General features: G+C 51.6%; 1 protein-coding gene across 1 annotated transcript in view; it reads right to left on the bottom strand.

Moving 5' to 3' along the window:
- The window catches only part of PAPPA2 (pappalysin 2), a 90123-nt gene that overhangs the window by 9056 nt on the left and 55890 nt on the right, over positions 1-25177 (bottom strand). The window contains exons 14-20 of the mRNA XM_039383991.1: positions 24765-24936; positions 22313-22487; positions 19751-19964; positions 13227-13395; positions 12398-12530; positions 11178-11287; positions 8492-8563 (exon numbers count right to left, since the gene is read on the bottom strand). Coding sequence (XP_039239925.1) covers positions 8492-8563; positions 11178-11287; positions 12398-12530; positions 13227-13395; positions 19751-19964; positions 22313-22487; positions 24765-24936 — 1045 coding nt within the window. The remainder of the gene's footprint in view (positions 1-8491; positions 8564-11177; positions 11288-12397; positions 12531-13226; positions 13396-19750; positions 19965-22312; positions 22488-24764; positions 24937-25177) is intronic.

Genomic DNA, 25177 nt, shown 5'->3' with positions numbered 1-25177 from the left:
CCCACACCTTGTGCATCAGCTTCACTGCTGTTAATTCCGCTCTTGAAACGGATGAGTCATTAGTGGTGGGAAGATCAATTGGAAACCCCAACCCTTTGGTGGCAGGGGTTGTCAGCCCAAACCAGGGCTCACAGAACCATGGGACATGAACCTGAGCTGCCCCAAGGCTGGAGAGGGCTGCAGCTTCGCGGGTCTAAGATGTGCAAGAGAAGCGACATCCCAGGTGCAGGGTGATGCCCGTGGCAGGGAGGAGCAGGCAGGGATGAGTGGGGAAAGGAAAGCATGGAGAGGCTGCAGCCTTGACCAGGGAGAGACAGAGGGCAGCTTCTCCCTGCCGGATGCCTTCCCTTCCTCCCCACCTCAGCCACTAGCCAAGATATTTCCAAAAGCTCTGGGAGGTCCCTGGGAGGACTTGAAGAGTGCCCAAAGCCTTGCTAAACATCTGGTTCACTTAAAGCACCAACACATCCACCACTCCAGCCTGGGTCCCTGGAAATTTCCCCTCTCATCCCTGGCCCAACATCCTTCCAAACCACTGTTCCTCTACAGAAAACTGGGGCTGGTGTCAGTCCCTAAGGCCACCACTGTGACAGGAGCCAGTTAAAGTGATGCCATTAACACCGTGTCCCCAGGACACATCCCTTTTCTTACACACACTCACGCTGGTGAGGCAGAGAGCCCGGCCATTCTTGGCTCCCCGTGCTTGCCCAGGGAAGTTGACTGGGAATGCAGACTGTGGGAGGAAATGACAATGTTCATTGTTTGGATTAAATATTTTTCTTGGCCCTCTCTCTGTTGTAGTGTGTCTTTTATTTTATTTTTTCTCCCCCCCCCTTTGACACCCCAAGCACATTCACTTTCCCTCTCTCCTTCCTGAGGCTCTCCAGCATGCAAGGAGGAAATCAGCTCTGAAAAACACAGGGAGGGACAGAGAGGGAACAGGGCTGGCTTCTGGTCAGAAAGTTTTCTGGGATGCCTCTCTGCCCTGAGCCACCCTGAGCAGTGAGCAAGCTCTACCTGGCCCATTGCAGAGAGGGAGGCAGAGTGAGCGTTGCTCAGAGGAAGAGAATTCTAGAAATTTGGAAGACACACCTGGGACCAAGTGGCCCGAACAAGAGAAAAGAGAAACAAAATCCTACAGACCTAGTGATTCATTCCCCATTTTTGTGTCTTCCAGTTTCTGTCCCCTGAGCCATCCCTCCACTCCTTTTGAACCGTGGTAGCTGTCCCTTGGAGGCACATGCCTGTAGGATGGTTTGTTGGAGACACCATGAACCTGCCCCACCACCTCAGACACAGCCAGAAAGCAAAATGGAGAAATTCCAATTGTTTCTATGCTTGCTGGTGTCCCTGAGCCATTCACCAGTTTAGCATGCAGGTGGCTTTCATCACACCTTGGGTCCCTAGAAACATCTGCTCCAGCTCCAGTATCCTTCCCCCCAAGCCTCACTAAGGAAACAGAGGCTTGTTGCTTGAGGACATACTCCATGTACCTGAAGAAACACTTCAAAGAGGGGCTGATGGGCTGGAAGGCTATTTGGTTTCAGCCCATGTGCCATCACTGGTACTGCTGTGCCCAGCTCCCAACAGTCCTTCTGTGGAGGTCTAGGTGCTCTTCAGGGGTCCCTCATACTCAGGATTCCTGACAACAGCTGGGCCCTGTTTGAATCAGTGTGAGTTGAGGTTGGACAGGACTGATGCCTGAAGAGGGATGGAGAGCAGAGATGAGGCTGCTGCTTGGTCTACAGCCTGAATGCTGCTGTAGATAGCCATACTGGGACAGCAGGTCTTGCCTTCATGGTGTCTGAAAGTGCTTCTGTGTCCCAGGCCAGCATTTGGCTCAGACACATTTCTGCTACAGAAGTGAGCATGTGACACTTTGGGCTACTGAATGGGGATGCACTTCTTTATCCCAGTCCTGCTCTGCACCGTGTTCCTCGGGGACCTCCTGTCTCAGCAGACAGCCATGTGGAAAGGGCTTTGCACAGTCCCTGGGGACAAGAGGGAAGAAGGGGATGGAAAGCTGGGGTAGATAAACACCACATCAGAGCACGCCTTTGCTTCCAAAAAACCATCCATGTCCATGAGGTATTCTCAGTGAAGTCCCTAGCCTTGTCTTTTTTACACCCTGATCTCAGTGCTAACTGGAGAAAAAAAACAGAAACGGGAAAGAACAGGCAGAGGGAAGCAGAGGAACATGCCATGTGTCAGTAGTGCTCCTGGCAAGTATGGTGGTTCCCAGAGACTGTCCCCAGCACTCACCATTCCCAAGGACACTGCTGCACACACAAGAGACCACGACCACCAGCCTGCCATCCTGCCCTCAGCAGCTCGCCTGCTGCATGGATCAGATCTCCTGCCAAGCCATTTGTGCAAAATATGTTGCAGGATAGAACGGGTTATGGAAAACAAGCCCTGAAAACCACAAGGGCCTCCTGACCCACTTGTATCTGGTTTCTGCCAAGTTCTTGTTACAGATCTTAAACAGAAAGAAAAACAATGTACGAGGGATGAAGGAGCTGAAGGGGAATGAATATTCGTGTTGGAAGAGCAGTTGGCTGGGCTGTGCTTGGGGATGTTTGTTTATTATCAGAAACGACTCATTGATTTTTATTTCAGTGGTTTTCCACTCCCTCGGTATCACCGGCTGTACGACTGTGACTGCTGGGAGAGGGGAAAGCGGGACATGGATGGGGATGGAGGGATGGCACCTGAGCTTGAGAGGGCAGAGAAGCAGCTGTAGGTCAGGGTCAGGGCATCCCAAGTGCAGGGTTGCTGGCACAACGTGGCTCAGGGAAGCTGAGGCTGCTCCCACCTCTCTGAGGCTGCACCACCACTGGTGGTGTGCCTGGATGCTGTAGTTCTACCCATGCCAAAAGACCCCCATCTTTTGGGGTCCTGTCCCTGCAGGTAGGGGAAGGATGCCTGTCCCTCGTCCTTGCACTATGCTGCTGTGTGATCATTTTATTTCCCTCTGCTTTGTCTCTTAAGAAAATGAGGCTTCTACAATCACACTCTACGTGTATGCAGGGGACAGAGATCTCACTGTTTAGGAAAAGTATTACTCAACTGAGATTTTTGGAAGAGGAATAGATTTATTTGGGCTCATCCTGGAAGGCTATATCCCACCTTATAGCTACATCCTGCAGTATGCAGCCTGACTGGGCACGGTCTTAAACTGTGCCAGGGGAGGTTTAGGTTGGATATTAGGAAGAAATTCTTTACAGAGAGAGTAATCAGACATTGGAATGGGCTGGCCAGGGAGGTGGTGGATTCACCATCCCTGGAGGTTTTTAAGATCAGACTGGATGTGGCATCAGTGCCATGGGCTGGGAACCACGGCGGGGTTGGATCAAGGGTTGGACTTGATGATCTCGGGGGTCTTTTCCAACCCAGTTGATTCTATGATTCTATGATTCTACGACTGCTTATACCAAGAGCAGCATGAAAATGTACCCAGCAGGTATGTAGAGAGCTCCCCATCTTTCCTTCCACCTCCCCAGCACGAAGGGCTTTGTTTTCACCAGCCAGAGGCCAGATCTGACCCAGAAGTGACCACTACCTGCAGTCCATGCTCCTCGTGCTGCCCCACCATCTGCATTAAGCCTGGTGGAAGATACAGCACTGCCTGGTGCAAGAGGTGAGAGAGTGATGATGTGAGAATCATGAGAGGGTGACTAAATTCTGGCCATGCTGTAATACCTAGTTGCTCCAGAAAGTCTCCTTGGAGAAGCTGGGGTGTCTGTAGTCCTTATTGCCTTAAGCCCCAGAAATACAAAACAGAATCTTTTCCAGAGCAGAGCATTCCACCAGCATCACGTTTCTAACCAGTTTCTTGTGCTGCCCTTGCCATGGTACAGAATCAGAGGCCCCCAAGTCTGGGATGAGGGACAACCAAGGGTCTCCAGCCCCACTGATGTTGAGGAACAGAGGCAGCTGGACTGGCTGCAGTGCTTTGCCCAGGGAGCAAGTTGCACCCTGTCTCCTATCACATCAAAGCACAGCAGAGAGATTTTAGGTGAGGCTTCCCACTGTCCCTATTTCATGCACCTTCGAAGGGGTTAATTCTGACTGACAAATGCTGGACACAAGCTACAAATGTGCCAAGTGAGGGTTTTGAACATGCCAGGGGGAAAAGCCAAGGATCCATCAGGGTCCTTGACTACCTGTTGGATCGAGAGACTCGGGAACAACTTGCAACCACAAACGCACTTCAATCCCTATTTCATCATTTCCATTGTAATACCTCAGGAAAACCACAAAACAGGGAACAGATTAGTGTTTTACGACCGTGATAACATGACCAGCAGCATGCACGAGGGCAGTGAGACCTTGTCCTCATGCAGGGAAGACCTGAGAAATTCCCAGCAGCTCATGCTCCCACCAGCATTCTGGCATGGCCCATCTTCACCCAGGGTGTGAGGCAGAGAGCTCAAGCCAAGGTCCCTTCCAATTGACCCTTTGCTACGTGTATGTAATGATGACATGAAGCAGGAGGTGGGGATGAGGTTAGCACGTTGCACAATTTGTTGGCTGCCCAAAACCTCTGCCCAGCACTGTCTCTGATCCCTGCAAGAGCAGCCTGCCTTCCTCTGAGTGCATTGGAGCAGCATAGCAGTGGTTACCCCACCCTGTGAGTAACACTGGGTAGGCACGATGATGATAAAGTACGTGAACTTTTGCACCTAAACCACAGCCACAACATGAACCACAGGAGTCCCTGTGGTGGGAGGTAGAGGGGTGCAGGGATAGGGCGTTGCACAGAGTAGGAGGTGCTCTATAACAGCCATGGCCAGGCAGACTATTTTGGACCATGGCAGGAACAGTCCAAGGGAGCAACCTGGACTGCTGTACTGACTGATTGTTGACTACTCCTCTGAAGTCAACGGCCTCAATTGCTTTAGGGTACAGGAAGAGGATTTATCAGAGGTGGTCACCTGGGAATGGCTTAGGAGAATGTGCCCCAGACACCACAAACCCCTCCTTCATGGCGGCTGAACACACCACCAGGACCAAAACCACCTCCTCCCAACGCATGGTGGGGAGGAGGGGTTTCTCTCCTCCTCCACTCCCCTCTCCCCACAGCCCCAAGCCCCCTCCCTTGGTGCCACCATCTGTTTTTCTACTGATGGCAGGGGACGAGATGTTCCGCTGGCCCTCGAGAGGCGAAGCGCGCTCGGCACTAACTCGTATTCCTGATGGGCTCCTGGAAGGGTTTGCATCCCTCCCTCCCTCCCTCGCCAAAATATGTGCCTTGCTGTTCCTGCACTGGGGAACTTGGCAAGGCACAGCGAGAGACAGGGAGGCAGATGGACGACCAGATTAATGGAAAGAGAAGGGAGGTGGGGAGAGGAGTGAGAGGGATGAGCAGGCAGGCTGATCCACCGCCAGCGTAGGATAACGGTGAGCGAGACTCCTTCTAATGCCATTGCATGGTGACCTGGACTTTCCAATGTGAGGCAGAGCTCCAGCTGGGGCTGGGAAGGTTGAGCCTTGGCTACTGCTCCCATGCCCCGGCCTGAAGTGACTCCACTAGGGACAGACGGTACAAGCTGCCAGGTGGCCTGGATTTCTCTTATGTAGGGTTGTTCCCCTCACTGAGGCATCCAGAAGAGAAAGCTTCCTGATCCAACACACACTTGGCAGTCAATGGGGAGACAACGGAATCTCCAAGGGGTGACTCAGACCTGAGCTGACATGGACAGTCCATTGGAATAGCATTTTCACTGCCCAGTGGATGGCAGAGTCTGAGCTCTTAAAGGAGGTGTCTCCACTGAGGGATTCCTGTGAAACGAGGAGGAACCTGGGACTGAGATGTCCCATGGACATGTCCAGTGAAGCTGAACCATGTGAGGTGGGGGGGCATCATGCAGTGTCTCCCTCTGTCTGATATATGTCTTCCTCCATATCCCCCAACAGATTGGGTTCCAAGTGAAATGGTCACAAGGATGGGGGCAGGAGAGGAATAGGAATGAGGATGGAAGCCAGCACAGATGAGGTAGAAACAACATTCAGGGCATTTTCTGTGGTCAAATGGGGAGACTGATAACAGCTCCCTTCTTCCCCATGCCAAGTAGCAGCTTCCAGAGCAATACTTTGAACGAGACACTTTTGGTAAGAGTTATTCTTTTTGGCAAGACAATGACTACTGTAAAACACAAGTTAAAAAAAAAAGTTATCTAGGAGGATTTGCATTATTGGTTCAACCTTAACAATTTGCAGCACTGTAGGAGGAAACACAATGAAAAGAATAATCAGACATGCATGGGTGAGGTGAGGAGGAGGAGAACAGGGATGAGGAGGAGGCTGCAAGCTGTATCAAAAAGGGGATAATCAGGGTGAAAGAAACTATCTGAGAATGAATCTTCATTAGTGTTACAGCGAGTGACTGTGACCTTAAAAACAGGCCTGCACTGATGAAACTGCTAACAAGGAAGAAGGCACTGTTCCACAGAGGGAGATCAGGATATCTAACAAATAGCTAGATGACCTGAAGGACTAGAGAGAGAAACAAGATGACATTTGCTCATATAAAACTGAAGGGCAACCTCTTGTACTGATGGTAAAACATCTGCTGTTAGCCTGGCACTCATCAGCTGGAAACAAAGGAGGTAGAGAAAGATCTGGGTGTACTTGCTGACCTCAGGATATCTGAGCTGCCAGACTGATGCAACTGCAGGAACAACAGATATAGTCCTGTGTCCCATCAAAAGAGATGTTTCCAGCACAAGGAAGCTTTGTACAGGGCTTTAGTGAGACCTCAGATGGAAGAGCATGTACTGACTGCTTGGTCATTCCTGATGAAATATTACTTGAAAGCAGAAAAAGCATTAAAAAGTCCACAGAGGTGATGGAGAGCATGGACTCTCTCCATCTTCTAGTGGGACAGATTTTGTCTTGCTTAACCTCCTGTATGCCAAGAGTGCTGCCTAGAATTGCTTTCTAAGAATAGGGAGTGACCAGCAAACAGGAAGAGAAAGAGGTCATGTTGGCCATGACCACGTTTGGGTGGCTGATGAGAAGACAGTAACTGTCACAGTGAGATGTTGGGACTTCAAGCAGTCAGTGTCCTTCTCTCACACACACAAATAAGCTAGCATTTTTCATCGTTCCCTACAGGAACTCTCACTGAAGACACAGACCCAAGATGAGGAGCAGGGACTACAGAGGAGGAAACACGGGTCAATCTGGTGTACCTGACCATAAGGGAGCACCAGCTTTCTGTCCCCTGAGCCACATAGGAAGGGAAGAAGGAGTACCTCACACCCCATCTGCTTATTTTTTGGAAGGACCAACTCCCAGAGAGCACAAGGCGAAGTTCTCCCTTGCTCACAGAACCACCACAGAGATGATCACCACAACCATCTGGGCTGCTCTTCCACATAAGCCATCCCACTTCAAATACGTTACTCCAGATCTGAGCTAAAAGATGTGGTTTAGAAGACCTGGAGCTCCCAAAACGCTGGAGGATCCATCCCTACCCTCTGGTACTCATTCACCAAACACCTCTCTAGCACACAGCACCTCATTCCCCTACTCTTTCTGCCTGTGTCTTGCAGTAGACACGCACAACACAGCCATGAGTTCGGGAAATAACTGCTGCACCTTCTGTAGACCATGAGGTTTCCTTCCTGGGGACATGCCCCCTGCAGCATTGCCCTTTCTCCCACACTTCAGTCGACAAAGAGCTGAGCTAGGCAGAACCGGGGAGCAAAAGCAATCATTCGCATTAAAATGAGCACATAAAAAAATATAATCAGCAAAACCCAAAGCTATTTTTGGTGTGCAAACTCCATTTACATTTTCCTTTTTGGTAAAAATCCCAAATTTTCAGCATACAACATTCCAAAATTCCCCCACTTTTTCCTTTTATCCTCAATCATAATAACAACTAGTGCTTGACAAAGACTGCCTATTTTTAATTTCCTTTGCGAACCGACTCCAGGCTGCCTATGATTTTCTCCTGCCTGGTCATTATTCAAAGCGAAATGAGTGGCTAACCAATTTCTGCAAGGAATTCTTTGTCTGCAGATTCTTCAGGAGCAGTTTGTTTTGCATGTACAATGCTGGAAATCCTGGTTGTTTGGGTTGGACGCGTGAGTCACACAGGGCTTTTCTGGACCCATGTTACTCTAGAACTGCGGTTCTGGTTAAGGAAATATTCCAGCTTGGAGTCAGCTCAGGCTTTTGGGGGATACCCCTTGCCAGTGAAATCCTTTTGCTAGAATATTCTTCCTGGGCTGGCCAAGAAGCAGACAGGCAAGGAAATGGGTTATTGTGCAGCTCTTGCTCCCCAGCATCGCCCTTGGCTGTGGGGAGACCGTACCCAAGGACACTTCCTCTCTTATCTCCACTCATCCAGCAAGACCTGGCCCAGCTCAGAGCAAACACGAGGGCAAAGCCATCTGGCTTTGTGCTGGAGCAAGTCTTCATTGCCAGGAGCTCTCCTGCAAGGGGCAGGCAGCTCGTGCTGGGGACAGGGAGGGCTTACCTCGCACGACTGGATGCAGTGGATGGCGGAGGGGTCGGGGTACCACCGCAGCCTGCCCGTGCACACAATGTTCTGGGAGGGAAGGAGAAGAGAGCTGTTAGGTGAGTTGGCAGAGGGAGGGAAACAGCCACCAGTGCTTCCTGGAGCTAGGGGGTCTCCTACAACACTGCATTGCTCACTGTTCTGTGGGGCAGAACAGCAGTTACACCCCCCAGGACTGTCGCTGCACCCTTTGAGGCCCAACAAACCCAGGGCACCTGCAGCTGGATCACCCACTAACAAGGGTGTGTTGCTCAAGGCAGAGGCCACACAGACACACACACCCCCCCACACGTGTGTGGATATGCAGATGCATATCGGTTTGACTTGGTCTTGGAGGTCTTCTCCAACCTTAATGATTCTATGTTTCTGTAGCGATACAAAACTGGAAAAGGACCAAGGGAGACGGCAGGGACCACCAGAGAAGTGGGTTTAGATGGCACTGCCACCACACGGTGTCTGACTTGTCCAGGTGCTGCTGCTACAGAAACAATGACAGGCTGGAGTCTGCCAGCATCTCCCCATGTAATGCTGGATTCACAAGCTTCTTGTTCATACAGGATGGGGTCTCAGCCAGTCATCACTCGACATCAATTGACCCACTGATGCCTGCTCAGGCTCCAAAAACTGCGTCCTGGAAGGACTCATCTCCCCAGACCTGACCTGGAGCAGATACACCAGACTCACGGTCACTCTGAGGTTCTCTCTGGTATTTACGAGGCACAAACTCAGCTGTTGCAGCCAGATGGACACAAGAGCAAGATGTGAAGGGCTCGGTTTCACGGCCCTGGAACGCGCCGTCCCGCTCGTTCAGCTGGGGTTTGTGGGGAACACTCATGATTACACAGGGGGAAGAAAAGCCCCACCGCACATGCAATTTCCTCCTTGTAAAGCTCAGGCAGGCTTTGAAATCTGAGGCCCCATAAAACAGCGTCTGGCCTGTGAAAGTGTCCTAGGATGCCCTTCGCAGCACAGGAGTCACACAGAGGGGTAGGTATGTTCTCTCCCAGCCTCCTGTTTGACATCTGCAGTGGCAGGCAGACCAGCTCCAGCATTCCCAGGTGGCACAGCAGCTAGGGATGGGGCAGCTGTGCCCACACAGAGCTGCTGCAGGTCCTTCTGCTGCGTCTTTGGTCAGGAACATGATGGGGCTGGAGCAGGATGAGGTCCTGGTCATGCTCAGGTGGTGCAGGGAGGGCAGACCCACAGAGAGCCATCCTGATGGGGCAGAGGCTGAGGATGCTGGCAGAGCTCACCAAGTCCCACTCAGCCCAGAAGAGCTGTGCATCCCAACCTCGTTGGGGTGGTTTGTATGTGGTTGTTGTGCAACTTGGATGCCATTTTAGCATACTCATACTAGTATACTCATATTCCAGGCTGGGAAATAAGGGCAGAGGGACAAACCTGCTCGGATGTGGGATGCAATGAATCAGACCCGAATGCAAAACAGGACTGTGCCCTCCCTGAGCGGCCTCTGCAGTTCCATGTGTTGTTCTCCTTATCTTCTCCATCACCTCGGGAGCACAGCAGCTCCCAGGACAGAAAACTGTTGGATACTTGGGGGACAAAGTGGGGACCAGAGACAGAAGCCAGGGCAGAGAGGAAAACAAGACAGTCCAGAGAGAGAGAGTTCCTGGCAAGGGGCAGCGCTGCTTCTTAAAATAACGTCTCCTCTCCCTCCCCCTCCTCTCTGCAAAATGCCTCCCTTGCACGAAAGCCCACAGCGGTGGTGAAAGGGAAGCCGAACGCCACTGCCTCCATGGGCCAAGCCATCCGATCCCTCAAAGGCAAGGACTCCTTCCAAGGCTCGTGCTTAACCATCCCACAGAGCCCAGGCATCCTCGCCCCCCCGGCAGCCATCCGCCGTGGGTCTGACTCAGTAGTATCCACAGGCACGATGCTGGGCCTCCTGTGGGTTCCCAGGAGGAGGGGAGAGCGTTTGGATGGGAGCACTGGCTCCTGTGAAGGTTGTTTGCTTTTCTTTGTTCCACCTCCCTCCTTATGCATCTCGGTTTTATTTTAAGAAATATTACCCCGGCACAGCAGCTTTTTGGGAAAGTCGTGCCATGAGGATCCAAACTATTTGAGCTATTTGAGCTGCTTTGCCTACAAAGTGAGTAAGAGATGGGGAGGGAAAGGCTCCCCCGTTCCAGCAGCAGAGGCAAGCGGCTGGCCAGCGAGTCCTGGCAGCCAGGGATACCTTTCAGCTGACAGTGCCCTGCCTCCTCCTTGGCAGGGAGATGCCTGCCTGGGCTTGCATCTCTGCTGCCAGGTAACTGGGGACCCAGGCTCCTCACACCGTGCCAGGGGCAGCTTTTGCTCTCCCGGCACACTGGCTGACAATAAACAGCAGCTTAGCAGGTTTAGGCACACAGCACGTCCTGAAAAATCAGCGGGATTCTTGCAGTAAAATTCATTTATTGTGGTATCCTACAAGTCCTTGAAAGCTGGCTTGGGAGCTGGTAACTTATGCTGAACTTTGGTATGGGAGAGCAGGAGGCTGTGCAGTAGCTTGTCTTTCCAAGTCTTACCCTTCTTCACCCAAGGCAAAAATATTTTTGGTTTAAAATATCAGATAGAGAGGAGGGGGGCTGCTCTCTATACTGCCAGCAACCCCCTTGCTAGAGGAATCCATCTCTCCTCTTACCTGGACTCTGGTGGGTTGCAGCCGGTGATCCATTGTCTCAGCAGTGACATTTTTGGGCAGTATGACGGGGTCACTGGGAGGGATGACACAGGAAGGTGTGCACACAGCACCTGGGGGAGGAGAGAGCCTTGAGGACCAAACCGGGAACCAGGAAGTGATGTTTTACAGGAGGGCACCAACCCAGATTTCAGGCTCCTCACTGAGGGTACTGACAGATGTAGAGGGGACCCTTTTCCTCCCAGGCTGGAATAGCAATTCCTTCTCCAAATCCTGAACTATCCAAGAGCCTGCAGGAGTTGTGCTCAATTCCCTTCTCCCAGATGAGAGGAAAACCGAACACAACCTAAGAGACAGATTCACAGCTTGATGGCTGGTCATGGGACCCAGCATGAAAATAAGTCTGGCCTGGATGCTACGGGATGTTTGTTGACATATTAGGAAGCATTTTTCATAGTTTCTCTGCCATGCAGAATTCACACTGCCTTCCCATGACGAATAAAAGCTGCAAAAACCATCTTGGAAAATCAGGTAGATCTCAGCCTTAACCCCAGCCTGACATCAGATCTGTCCAAAGTTTAACCTTAGCAGTCCCTGCCATTACACAGACTCGCCTCAGCCTGGTTTGATCAGACTGGGATGACTGCTGTGTTTGGTTCAGAGTGATGCAGGCTTTGCTCGAGCACCCCGTCCGAGGGGATGCCAGACAAGATGCAACAACTGTGCCTGAGCATTGCAGATTTTCCTGAAAGCATAAAGTGACCCAAGTCCCGCAGAAAGAAACGGATGATGTGGTCCCTCATCTGGTGAAAGTGCCCTGTTACACACAATTGTCACTGCAGCTTTTGTGGCTTTTATCTAGGACCTGTCACATTAACCCTGCAAACAGCAGCAGTAGCAAGTGGAGAGACCTCAGCTGGGATGGAGGGCTACAGATCAGGAAAATGACTGTAAAGGGCTGGGTTTGCCCAAGAGACAAGTCCCTGCTGCTTCTGAAAGGAGAGAGCTTATGCTGGAGCCAGCTTTAACTTTGTGTCTTGGCCATGAGTACAATCAGGACATGAACAAGGCTAAAGCAATCCCCGTTGAAGAGAAAACAGGATATTTGTCACGGATTTAATGGGGATTGGTAAAAGAAGAAGAGTCACCGTGACCTTCAGCTCTCTGGGAGCCCTGAGTCAACATAAAGCTTGGTTTCCTGTTCGGCTTTCACGTGCCCTCACCTATTCCGTGCCCCTGCTCACACTTGTACTCCACAAAGTTCAGCTCCGGGGGTGGTGGGCAGGTGCCCCACAAGCTCTCACACAGTTTGAACTCCTCTGTCCACGAGCCTTCCTTGGTGCAGACGATGGGAACCTGGAAAGCAGAGGGAGAGCAGACAGGGTCACTGCCCGCAGCGGCCGAGCTTGGCCTGCCTGGGCACTGCCCAGCTCCAGGGGGGCACAATGCAAGGACACCCCTCCTGCCAGGGCAGTCCAGAGAGTTCCCCAGAGCAGCTGGATTGCAGCCATCTGATCCAGTCTGTGTGTACTGACCAGAAAGCCAATTGTTTTCCGGATCCCACCAGAGAGATTCAACCACACTTCTTTTGACAAGGCTCTTTCTGGGCGTTGGATGAGGCACTAGGGTGGAAGAGCTGGCAGGCAGCAGCCTCCAACCTCAGGGAAGCTCCTTGGTGAGCACATCTGTTGCAGCAAGGTTGCCCACCATCCCAGTTGAAAGCACTCACAGCAGCTCCCAAGACCCACTAGAGACCCTCTACCTAGGCTTTCTGACCCTTATCACCCAAGACAAGCCGACTTTCTTAGGACCACTGCTTTCCAGATAAGTCCCCAGGGAGCAGAAGAGCATTCCCGGGAAGTGGTGTACCCTGTGCTATGGCTGGTAGCCAGCAAGGAAAACTTTGGGCTTACAGGGCACCTGCTCATCACTGGTACAAGGAATTTGGCCTTTGGGATGGTCAAGCAGCTGCGGGGCCCAGGGAGCCCTGTGTTTTCCAGGTGCTCTGTAACACAAGGTGTGGCTGATCTCTGCCTCCCCCCAGACACTCACCTGCTGTCCCTGTGGCTCACAGCTGAGCACGCACTGGCTGTCCAGCTCAAAGCCCTGGGTGCAGTTGTACATGCCCTCAAAGACGGGAGGTGGGGGCTCACACACCACGGGGACGCAGCGACCCTCTTCCCACTGCCCGCTCTCCAGGCACTGGACCTTCAGGAACTTCCTGGGGAAACACAGACACGAGGCTGGGCTTCAGCACCACAAACACACACCACCCGGGCTGTACCGGGCATCCACAGATGTCAGGAGCAGCCTGAAGACTTTGCTCCTGGATAACGATCAGACCTGCCATGTGTGGGGCTTTCCCTCACCAAACCACACCTCACCACAGGCAAGTCCTTCCAAAGGGGCAGTCCACACTTAACAAGGACCTTTTCTTCTCCTTATTGAGGGGATTGCACTGATCTAGGAGTGCTAGATGCTTTTCCCTTGCACTCACCACCCCATTGCTCCCAGCTTCTCGTGGTGCCCCTGAACCATTCCTCTCTGCCTGGCAGCCCCTGTGGGTCCTGGGCTGCTTTGTCCCACAGCCAGTAGCTACATACTTTGCTGGATGGAGTTTGCCTCCACCAGTAAATCCTCTGGCCTGTGCCCAGCTACTCCTGAGGCTCTTCTTTGTACTCCAGCCAGATCTGTCAATCCCGCTCTCGCCGAGGGGCTGCCGTGCCACAGCAGACCAATACCATCCCGTGCTGCTAAAACAGCCCAGGCACGAACTACTTGCCAAGAAAAGAGAGAAAGAAAAAGTCCAGGAGTGGAGCCCACCCGCTTTCCAGCCTCCCCTCCTTGGCAGCGAGAGAGACACCACATCTTTTACACAGAGGCATCAAAACCGGTGAGGCATTGGGCTGGCCAGGGAATGCTCTTCCAGCAGAGGACATGTCAGCACCCTGATGGGCTTTACCTGAGCCAGAGCCCATTGCTCCATCCTTAATGAGTCTTTTCCCCCACTCCTGTCCTTCTTTACTAGACAGCCTGCTCCAGCTGCCAGCCCCTGCCCTCTCTCACCCTAGGCGCCAGCAGGCTGGGCTCCAGGCGCCGTGTTACGGAGTTTATAGCGTGCCACAGGTATGTGGAGTGGGGTAACTGGGTTAGAGAAACACCTGGGGGGAAGAATTAAATTGCCCCTTGTTTCAAGAGGCAGCAGACAGTGTGTGGGGCCACCCATGTGCCTCCCAACACACGGTGCAGGGTCACACAGCCTGGAGCAGCACCTGCACCCCTCTGCCAGGCCTGAGGCAGGAGCTGGTACCCATCCCCATCACACTTCTGCTGGGAATTCCTGGATGTGAAATTTTGAGCTTTTTGAAGCACTCTCCTATTTTAAAATATTTGCAGCTCCCTTCTGCCTTCAGGAATTAGGGATCTGTTTTTCCTGAAGAGTATATAAAGTGATGGTGGGTTCCTGCCGAGGTGAATGTGGGGTCCAGCAGGTAACACAGAGGCAGGCAAGGTAGGGAATGGGATGCAGCAAGTCCACTGTCAGAGCTCTGCACAAATCTTCCCACCAGTCCACGCCAGAAACAAGGATGGCCGTGGTTTGAGCACCTGAGCAGTGAGGGGTGCTGCAATATCACCCTGACAGCAGGAGCCTTGAATTGACTAAGGAAACTGCAAGTACGTAGTGTTTTGGAAGGCTGGTGAGGAGGAGTAAGTCTGGATCCCAGCGCAGGCATCTGTGGTTTTACTCCATTCCTAATTTAACTTTCTTTGCTTGCCCTTTCCATGGGGATCATAGTCACTGCCTTTCAAAGATGTCCCCATCAGACATCCTCCCAAACCTGATTGAATGCTTTGCTCTGCCCAACTTGAAACATGAGCAAAAGCACATGCCAAGAGGTACTAATCCATGTGGGATGTCCAGGCCTTTAAGTAGCATTTTCTCCTTCTTGATCTTCCTGGTACTCAGGGTGTTATCCAGCTGTATGACTAGCAAGGGGTAAATCACTGGGGGTTATGGAGGTGGTGTGAAGTCTCACTGCAACAAGTGATGCCTTGGGCCAAGCAAACTCCTTGACAAACCAGGAGCATCCCAGCCACACGCTATTTCTCACTCCCCCACTGGCCACTGGGGTATAATTGATGAAGCCACTGCACCTCCCTGTTGCTCTCCAAATCGTGGTAGAGGCTCTTTGCCAAGGAAGACCAGAGCAGAAGGGCTAAGCACAAGAGGAGACGCGGTGGGAGCCGCAGTTTGCACAGGTGCAGGGCGTGGTTTGCAGCCCCATCATCCTCACCGGGGCTCCTCGTTTTGATGTGGGGCTGGAGTGACCCAGCACTGAGCACGGCCTCTCACACCTCTCCATGACCTGCACCCCCCTAGACCACCTTGCTGTGGAGGCTCACCCCACCCCCAGCATCCGTGCAGGGACTTCAAACACGGCTGGCCTGGGCTGACCCCGGGGCAGATGGCGGCGTGTGGGTACTGCCACACCTATGAAGTGAGCAGTTCACAGAAAAAGGGAAGGCAGAGGCTTTTAAAAAGAAGTATGTACGTAAATACACACAACTTCATAGGAGCTTGAAATTTCCAGCCCACCCCCCTCGCCCCCAGCTTCTTCTGATCTGGGTTAGCGGCATTGCTTGAGGATTAATAAGGAAGCAGGAAAATTGGAGTCAATGCTTCACCCTCCAACCAGACACCTACTTTGTAGAGGAGGTAGGGAAGGCATCTGAGGCCAGTGAGGGCTGTATCTGAGGTGAAGGCATGAGTGCTCACCCAGCTCCAGGAGCTGTGCATGCAGGAGCCTGGCAGGGATCCAGCCATCTCCTGAGGCAGCCAGCTTTGGGGGGAACTAGATTTTCTGTACAGGAGTGGTGATAAATGAGCCTAAAACCTCCTCTCCCATGGCAGGAGACTGACATCCTCAAAAAGAATAGAGGGGACAGAGGGAGATTTGTTTGTAAATTGAAAGAAAGGTACACCAGGTTGTAGGACCCTCCAGTGCTGTGCTTCAAACAGCCTGGGCAACCTGGACTGTAAATCTTCATCAGAGACCTTAGAGGTGGAAGTAACAGGGGAGCCCAGATGACAGCCTGTGTTTTCTTTACCTGGCTGTTTGGCTCCCACACCTGTGCAGGTGTTTGCCTTCTGTTTGGAAGGGGCCAGACGTGGGCAGAGACAGTGAGCGGCCCCGTGCCTTTGTGCCTCCCACAGATGTGCCTGGTGCTCTGCTAAACTTGGATGCACTTGGGTCAGGCTGTCCTGCTTGGCCTGCTCTGAACTTTGTTTTGTGCTAACTCCTTCCAGTCCCATTTTCTCCTCCACATTCTCCCACCTCCTCTTCCTCTTTCCTGGTCTCTGTAGTCTTTGAAAAGGGAGAGAAGGCAAAGAGGCTGACACCTCCATGAAAGCTCATCAGGGGGCTGTGCTCCATTGATCTCTGGTCAAAATGCAGGCTGAGACTTTAAAAGCTGTCTGAAAAGACCTGGGTGCCAGATTCTTCTTTGCCTCATTCCCTCAAGCTAGAAGAAGAGGCTCAACCCTTCACAAAGGCAGCTTTGAGATCCCCAATTCTCTTCTCTGCAGGGAATTATCCCACAATGGGCAAGTGAAATAAGCCCTCTGCAGGGTCTGACCTTTTTGGTCCCCAAATTGAGACCATGCTCTCAGCATTAAAGTGCTCCTCTAAAGGATCTCCTAGACATTATCATAGAATCATGGAATTGTTGTGGGATGGAAGGAACCTTAAAGATCATCTTATTCCAACCCTCCTGCTACAGACAGGGGCACCTTCCACTGGGCCAGGTTACTCCAAACCCCATCCAACCTGGCTTTGTCTATTCCTGTTGGAGATCTGCTTCTCATGGCACTTCATGGTGGAAGAAACAGCAAGGAGCACTGAGGGAGTGATGCCCATTTTCCCCAAAGTACCTGACCCCTGACTTTCAGGCCAACACTTTTCAATGCTGCAGCTGTGGGTGATGCCAAACATTTCTCCCTGACAGTTCATGTCTTTATGTGATCCATGAGGTGGGTTGCTGCCTTTGAACAGATCCTGCCTAAATCCAGAGAGCTCCCATCACAAAGCACAAATGCATACGTTAAGTTCCTCTTGTTACCCTTACTTTGGGATTAGAAGTGAAATATTTTGGCAGCTGGAAACCTGCCTGTCACGTGGCTTCTCCAGGCTGAAAACACATTTCCTTTAGTCAAAGAATCTTTACCCTTCATGTCAGCATTGCCAGTCAGATGCTGCTGCCAGCAGAAAGGCAGCAAATCTCTGTCAGGATCTTGATTACACAACCAGTATTTCCTCAAGGATCTCTTGTTGACAAGCAGTGATTTCCCGGGGGCCTTTCCTCACCCAGGTTAATAGAGAAAAGCATATTCTCTGAGACAACAGATATTTCTCCATCCCCTTGCTCTTCCACTTATGCTATGAGAAGTGAATTTCAACTATGATCTCATCACCTTCTAAGCATCCCTACTGCTTCTCCAGTAAAATTCAACTAACAAAACAGAAGTGAGGGAATTGCATGAACATCTATGTCCAAGATCATCTTGGCTTGGACAGAGACAGCTGGATCCCACCCATGATTCAGGCCTGCATAAGGTGGGCGCTGTAGTGCTACCACATGAGGAGCAAAGCTAGAGCGAGAAGAATAATTCAAAGGCAGTTTGACTATATTTCCAAGGCTGAGCTAGGTAGTGGGCATGAGGCATCTTCACTATCAGTCATGGATCATGCCTGACTTCTGTTCAATTTATAGTACACAGAGTCTGGCTTCCCCGTGCCCATCAACACCTGTATGGCACTAAATCCTTTACCACGGCTCATGCTTGCTGGGTTGATGGACAACAGGGAGTCAATAGATCAAGAATTCAGTTTCCTGAACCCAGAAGGACAGCAGAAGTCCCTAAAACCTGATGTCCCAGTCATCAGCTCAGCCCCTGCTTGCACACTGGGAACCTGCACCCCACCAGTGCCAGTCACTTGCAGAGCTTTCCATCACCTCACGTTTTGCAAAACTGGCCTGATCAAAGAAAGAAACTTCTCACTCTGGCAGCTTCCATCCTCTCCCTGCCAGGGCTGAGACACCAGAAGGATTTCCAGCAATCCAGCAGCTGATTGGCCCAGTTACTGGCTAGTAGCTACTACACCATGCCAAGGGGTTTGTACTCGTGCTGAGTGTACATGCAGAGCTCCAGATGAGACCGTACAATGACATTTACACTTCCAAGAAGAGGTTTTTGCTTGGGATTAGGCCACTCACATAGGAGTTAGTCTGCATGATAAGAAAGCAATGCATTTTCTGTTTATGTGGTTTTTGTATTACACCATCGGAGATGTCAGATGAAATAGCAGCAACAATAATAATAATAATAACAGCAAACGTGAAAATGAGATGTCAACAAGCAATGCTATGAAAATGCAAACCACTTCACATAGTTTTCCTTGACTTGTCTCACAAGCTGCTCAGACCCATAGGGAACCTAATTACACATCAGAGGAGCCCCAGGATCTCCCAGAGGACATCCTTTTTACCAGCAGTTGCTGCAGCAGGACAGAGGTGGCCTAACTTTGCAAGCTCAGTCAATCTGTTTGCACGTCCAGTGCCTGAAGTGCCACAGGCATGCAAGCTGCTCTGCAGTTTGCAAAGCAGTCCATGTGATCACAGCCATAATCATCATTTGCTCAGCTCCCCTTGGCCCAAGAAATGCTCCTAACACTGTGAAAAGCTGTTTACAGAAACCACTTCCTTCATTACAAGGCAAGAAATTTGGCAACTGCTTCCCACTGCACAACAACCCTACCCCAGAGCAAAGTAGAGATGAAGTCTGCATCCAATTAAAACTGGAAGGGGGCATTAAACAATTAGCACATAATTACCTGATCTGGGCTAGAATCAAGACTCTGGGGAGGACCCAGCCAGTGCCAGGGAATCTTTAGTGACCAAACCCAGTGGGGATTTCGGCTGGAGGCGTCGCAGACAAAATGCTGCTTTACCCCCCCGTGTCGCGATATTGGCTGAGCAGGGCTAGTGAACCACCAGGAATTTTTCCCCAAAGCATCGGGAAGAATCTTCTCCCATTGAAATGCCAGTGCTAGGGATTAAATTTAGCCAAGAGGCGCAAGGGGGTAAAATGTTAACCCTGACAAAAGGCAGCCATTCGTTCTTACAGTGCCTTGTTCTATACTTCGTCACTTTTAGGAAAGACAGAAGCTCTAGGAATCTTCTCGCACCTTCTTACATCTAATTACCCGGGAGTCTGCAAACACTTAATTTGGTGCTTGATTTTTCATCAAGTGACCAATATGTTGGAGGTGCACAGGAAAATTTGCATGTTTTGGGTTAAAGCACTTAACATACACAACAAGATTACACCTTGTTCACCTAAGCCAAGGAATGGCTCTTGTATTTCAAGAAATCTGTATGATCAGAGCAAGACGCTCTGCCTTCTACCTATCAGTTCAGCTCTTCAGGACTGTCAGTGCACCATCACCTCTGCTCCTTGCTCGCACCGGGAGAAGAGGAGGAAGGAGAGAGTGGTAACAGACCTGCCACAGGCTCACCTCTTGGGCTTGTCCACCGTGTTCTCAGCCACGTGGTATCCAGGCTTGCACTTGTAGCGACAGACCGAGCCCACGTCGTGGTTCCCCTGCAGGCACCGAGGGACCAGGAGCTTGGCGTTGGCCACGGCGGGCGGCGCGTCGCACTCCAGCTTGCAGTAGGCCTCGGGCAGCGACCAGAGACCGTCCTCCAGGCAGGTCAGCCACTCGTTTGTTCCTGACCCCAAAAAGAGAAGCAGTGTGTTGAGGTTACAGCTGAGCCAGGGATGGAGTCCTGCTGAGGAGAGCTCAGAGCAACCAGCAGAAGCCCTCCATAGAGCATAAACTGGCACCAAAGGAGGCAACAAACGCGAAGGCCATGGACTTCATTGTCTGCTTGGTCCAGACAATTTTCTGCCAGTTGTGGCAGAAAATACTTGAATGCAGAGAGAAGTAGGGAAGGGCCAGCGTCTAGGGGATGGAGAAAGGATCTTGGTTCTGCAAAGCTCCCCAGAACTTTCCCTTAAACTTCCCCTCTCTGCCTTAGGTAGCCATCTGTGGGCCAGGGGCTTTTGTGTAGGACACCTATCTGTCATACTTACTTCAGCCCGCCTTCATTCTCCCCAACTTCATTCTCCCAAGCTTTTTGCAGCTTGTCCTTCCTCCCTTATCAAGCTGTAACATGTGCAGTGCAAGGTCATGGAACAGTTTGTGTTGGAAAGGACCTTTAAAGGCCATCTAGTCCAACACCCCCTGCCATGGGCAGGGACATCCTCTACTAGATCAGGTAGCTCAGAGCCCCATCCAACCTCACTTTGAATGTTTCCATGGATGGGGCATCCACCACCTGTCTCAGCAACCTGAGAGTCAGGAAGATGGAAAGTTCCAGCAGGACAGGCATGGGAGGCTTCACTGGTGTGACTGGGAATTCAAACCATCCATTATTAAAGATTTTGGTTGAGTGTTACAGACCAACTCTTTGTTGTTGCTGGTAGACCCAGCTAGATGGGTGGCCAAAAATGCACAGATGCCTGCAGAAAGTGTCCAGGACTGCATCACCCACATGGTGTGGATGATGGATGGCTCCCTGGGAACTGCTGAGCAAGAGGAAAAGCTGGACTGGAGTAAATGGGACTCTTCCTACTGAGAGGTTTGGATCAGCAAGTTCCTGGTGCAGCCAGGCTGCTCCACAGTCCCTTCAAACATCACTTTCTTTTCACAGGATCACTGCTTTTGGACCGGAAGCAAGACCATATCTCCACTCAGTGATTTTGTTCCTGTCAGGTCGGGTCATCCCCCACCTCCCAGTGCCACACAGCCATGTCATCCTTTCCTTGCCTATTCTTAGCATTTATTAGCCTTGAGAGCCCATAAGGACGTGAGCCTTTGGGGACAATAAGCATTGAGCACATCCCTGCCTGGGAAGCTCAGCTGGATCAGCTGGACCTCTAAGAGTTTACCCACATGGCTCAGCAGCCTTGGCCAAGCACCTCCAGCTATCCTGCTGGAAGGGTGCTCCACTGAGGGGATGCCTTCCCACCGAGGGAGTCCATGGAAAACTTCCCAGTGACTTCAGTGGGAACAAGAGGTGGCTGTGAGTGAAAGATCAGATTAAAGCTCTGCCCTCAGCTGACCCACCCAAGGCAGCAGGCATCGGTTCATGCAGAATTTGGGCTGTTTAGATGCTGATGCTACCCTTTGATCAGCTCATTCTGGGGATCTGCCACCATCCTCTCTGTCATGAAATGAGACCTTAATTCCCTGCAGTTTTCGCTCCTTAGATTTGACTTTTTTTTTTTTTTTTAAAAAAGTAAATGATTCTCATACATTTCGGCTATAAATGTCTCCATAAAATAGGGCACACATTAAAATGATTTGTTGCATGTGATTGTTCAGAGCAAAGGCGTTGGTGGAAACTCACAAAGTCCCAATGCTTGAAGCTGTCAAGGCAATTACTCCCGAAATCCCATCCAGCTCAGCCCTTGCACAGACAGGAACAGTAGCTCTCTTTCTCCAGCCTGGCTTAAAAACATTCCTGCGGCTATCGATGGAGTCGGCAGAATGAAAGCCAGGCCATGGTGTGTCTGGGGCACTGCTGTGTGTCTGGGTGGTGAACATCTCCCAGACTGCTCTGCAGCTGTGGGCATCAGTCTCTATGGCTTTATACAGCCCCAGGCCCCCTGAACCACAGGCTTCCCCACAGCCACCAGGCACCCAGCCACTTCTGGCTCTCTGAAGTCCTCTCTGTCTGTCCACACTGGCTGCCTGCATGTTTCTTGTCTCCCTCATCCCAATAATACTTGAGGCTGCTGGGCCTCACCAGCTATCAGGAGAAGACATTGCTACACCCTGAGGTGGATGGATAAGGGCTGCCAGCCAGGGGATGGGAGTCAGAGGGAATTATCCCCACACTGTGGTGTCTCTGCTCGAGGGGGATGGACACCCACCATTTTGGGAAGTAAGAGCCCACCTGGCTGGCAGAAGCCAGGATAAATGGGAAATTCCAGTGGTTTGAACAACTTGGGATAGGCATAGAAAGGTGGCATGAAAAAGGGTGGTTAAATCTCTCAGCACTCCAGACCGTACCTTGAAGCTTGGCTGGGTGGATGCAGGAGAAGGAGCATCTCTGCAGGTAGGTGGTCCCCATGGGGCAGGAGAACTCAGCATAGTACACGTGGGACTGGTCAGGGACACCGCAGTCGATGGGGTCACAAGTCACAGATCTGTCCCACCGTCCCAAGCTGCACATCAGCACCACCTCCTGCAGCAGAAAAAGCAAAGCTCCATCCAAAGTTCCTGCAAGGGAACTTTAATCTACTGGTGTGCCATTGCAGCAGAAAGGTGCAACACAGGTTTCAGGACAAAGAGAGCTCTCTAGCATTTTTCTTCCACCATTGTGCCCTTTCTCCCCACTCTGGACACAGAGTCACAAAGGCCTTACCTGTTCACAGGGTGGCACGTGGGGTGTGAAAGCAGCAAATGGCCCTTGGGGGTAACCCTCCAGTCACTGTGCATTGTCTAAGCAGTGCCAGAGCATAATAAGGGAAAAAAGAAAGTTCCTTCAAGATACACTCCAGCTTCCTGAGCTAAGTTATTCCCAGCTCTGTGCGCTGCAATTTTCTCCCCTAAAAGATCAAGTCTTGCTTCAGCTGTTGTCAGGCAGCTCTTCTGTTGATTGTTTTTCCCTAAATGCACCAATTCCCTCGTGCCTCAGCCCACAGACCTCACTGAAATCGTAAAACCTCATTTACCAATCCTAATTAAACAGCCCTTACACAGATGGGAGACTGCATGAGAACATAAACCACCATGGCCCCACCACTAAACATGGTCAAAATGTGCTACCAACTTCATCAAAACTGGGTGGTGGATGATGGTTTGTCGTGAGCAACCTGGTCTAGTGGAAGGTGGCCCTAGCCATGAGGAGAGGGTTGGACTAGGTGATCTTTTAAAGGTCCCTTCCAACCACATCTATTGATTTCCACTCCCAGACCGCTCACTCCAATCCACCAGGGGCTAAGGATCAAAGAGGTGTGTTCCTGATGTCCCTTCACTTGCTGAGCACAACCACGCTGCTCATACAGTCAAACATGTGACCTGTCCTCCCTCTCAGCATGTTTTTATCGAACCTGGATGTGGTGGCTCTCAAGGACATCCCCAAACTTGAGTCTGGTCCTCTGGAGTGTGCAGCAGGATAATAGTGTAGCTGAATGAGGTGGAAGAGGATGCTCAGAAGAAGAGTTGCGTGCATTTTCCCAAAATGCCTTGAGATGAGTAAGGTCACAGCCAGACCAGTAACATCACTGGAGGGCTCAGGGCAAGGCATTTGCAAGCTGCCATCTGCTGTGACAGCCACATGGTGAAGCTCTGTTCAGAAGTTTCCCATCTCGTTGCCAAACATAGGAAAACTGTCACCCGAGGCAGATTTATTTTGTGCGGTTTCATTTCAGAGATGGGAACATTTTGTTTTCCCTGGGCATGCCTCGGCCCACAGAGCCGTGTGACCATGTAATTAATAACCTCCCAGTGACCAGGGGCTGAGCAGGGCATCCCCAGCTGCCCTACTGCACTTTCCAGTGCCCACCTCTCCTCTGGCCAACGCCGATGGCCACAGCATGGGGAACGTGCCTACCAGGAGTCACAAGCACTTGCAGATCTCCACGGAGAGGAAAGGCCCTCCCTGCTAAGATGGCCCAACTCACCTGCATCTGTCCACACCCCACACGAGTTCACGCTCTCACTCAGTCTGGCATGGGAACCACCTCAGCTCTGGAGACTCGAGTTCCCCTCCTGGAACATCCTAAGGACAGGACATGCTGTGCCTACAGCCCTGCCAAGGTGACTGCCCGGATCCAAGGCAGCTCAGCTCCCAAGGACATATCAGTCCCAGGTCTCCTCTGTCAACAGCTAAGAGCTGTGCGGGCGTGTGGCTTTTACGAGGCATCCCCCAGCCCTCTGGAAAGTGGGACAAACTCTTTCATGGTGACCTCTGTGCTGCCCCACTGGCATGGGCAGCATTCCTGCAACGCAACACAAAGGAAAAAAAGCTCTCCGTGCTCTCAGCTGCCGCTAAATATAGTTGCTCTGCAATGACTTCATTTTTTCCTGAGCCATTAACTTCAGCTTTAAGAGAGAAAACATCCCAGGGATGTTTAACCCTCCCAGGGATGCCCAATGGAGAACAGGAATGCCTACCTCTCCCTCTGCAGGGAGTGCATCACCCTGGCTTGGGACATCCCCTGCAGTGCCTTTCAGCCTGGCAGGGCTGTGGTCTGCAGACAGCACTGGGCTGGGAGAAGTAGGACTGCAGAAAGGGAAGGAGATGGATCTCCAGAGCAGGACCACCAGCCATGAGCCCAGAGCTCCAGCACTGGAGCAACACTGGGCTGGGATTTATTGGAAAAGCAGTGAGGAGGTTGGAGCTGGAGGAACAAGGTGTTCTGGGGTCACTCCTACCGCTGCAGGATGGTTAAATCTTTCTTAACTAGGTTGTGGTCCAACAGGCCACAAGGTCGCCCCCACCTGAGGGTCCACTCACCTGGTTGAGGCCCAAACTCTTCCCATTGCTGGAGCGGGGGACAAAGCCCCTCTGGCAGGTGGCAGTGCACACCATGTGCCCCGGGCCATCCGATGTGCAGTTCAGGGTGGCAGCGTGAGCAAGCAGTGGCTGTGTGCAGCTTCCTGACCCCACACAGGCACCGTGGGCACAGCTGTGGAGGAGAAGAGAGAAGGAGTCAATGAGTGGGTCTTCAGCAAGGAAGGGCTCTCTCCAGGTGGCCCCTGCATGGAACACCCAGCAGGTCGCAGATTCCTGGAGATGCACACCTATCCCTCAGCCCCAGCTTCTTCCAGGTTTGAAGTCTCCTTATAATGGTGCCAGGAGGGTACTTTTTCCCAGCTCTGCCTTGGCTAGACCTCATCCCAACCCCATTTCACACCTTCCCAGCAACC

This window comes from Pipra filicauda, unplaced genomic scaffold, assembly GCF_003945595.2.
Source record: "Pipra filicauda isolate LSUMZ 115617 unplaced genomic scaffold, ASM394559v2 scaffold114_size2234877_pilon, whole genome shotgun sequence".
Classification (NCBI taxonomy): Eukaryota; Metazoa; Chordata; class Aves; order Passeriformes; family Pipridae; genus Pipra; species Pipra filicauda.
This window is presented reverse-complemented; position numbering and strand designations above follow the sequence as displayed.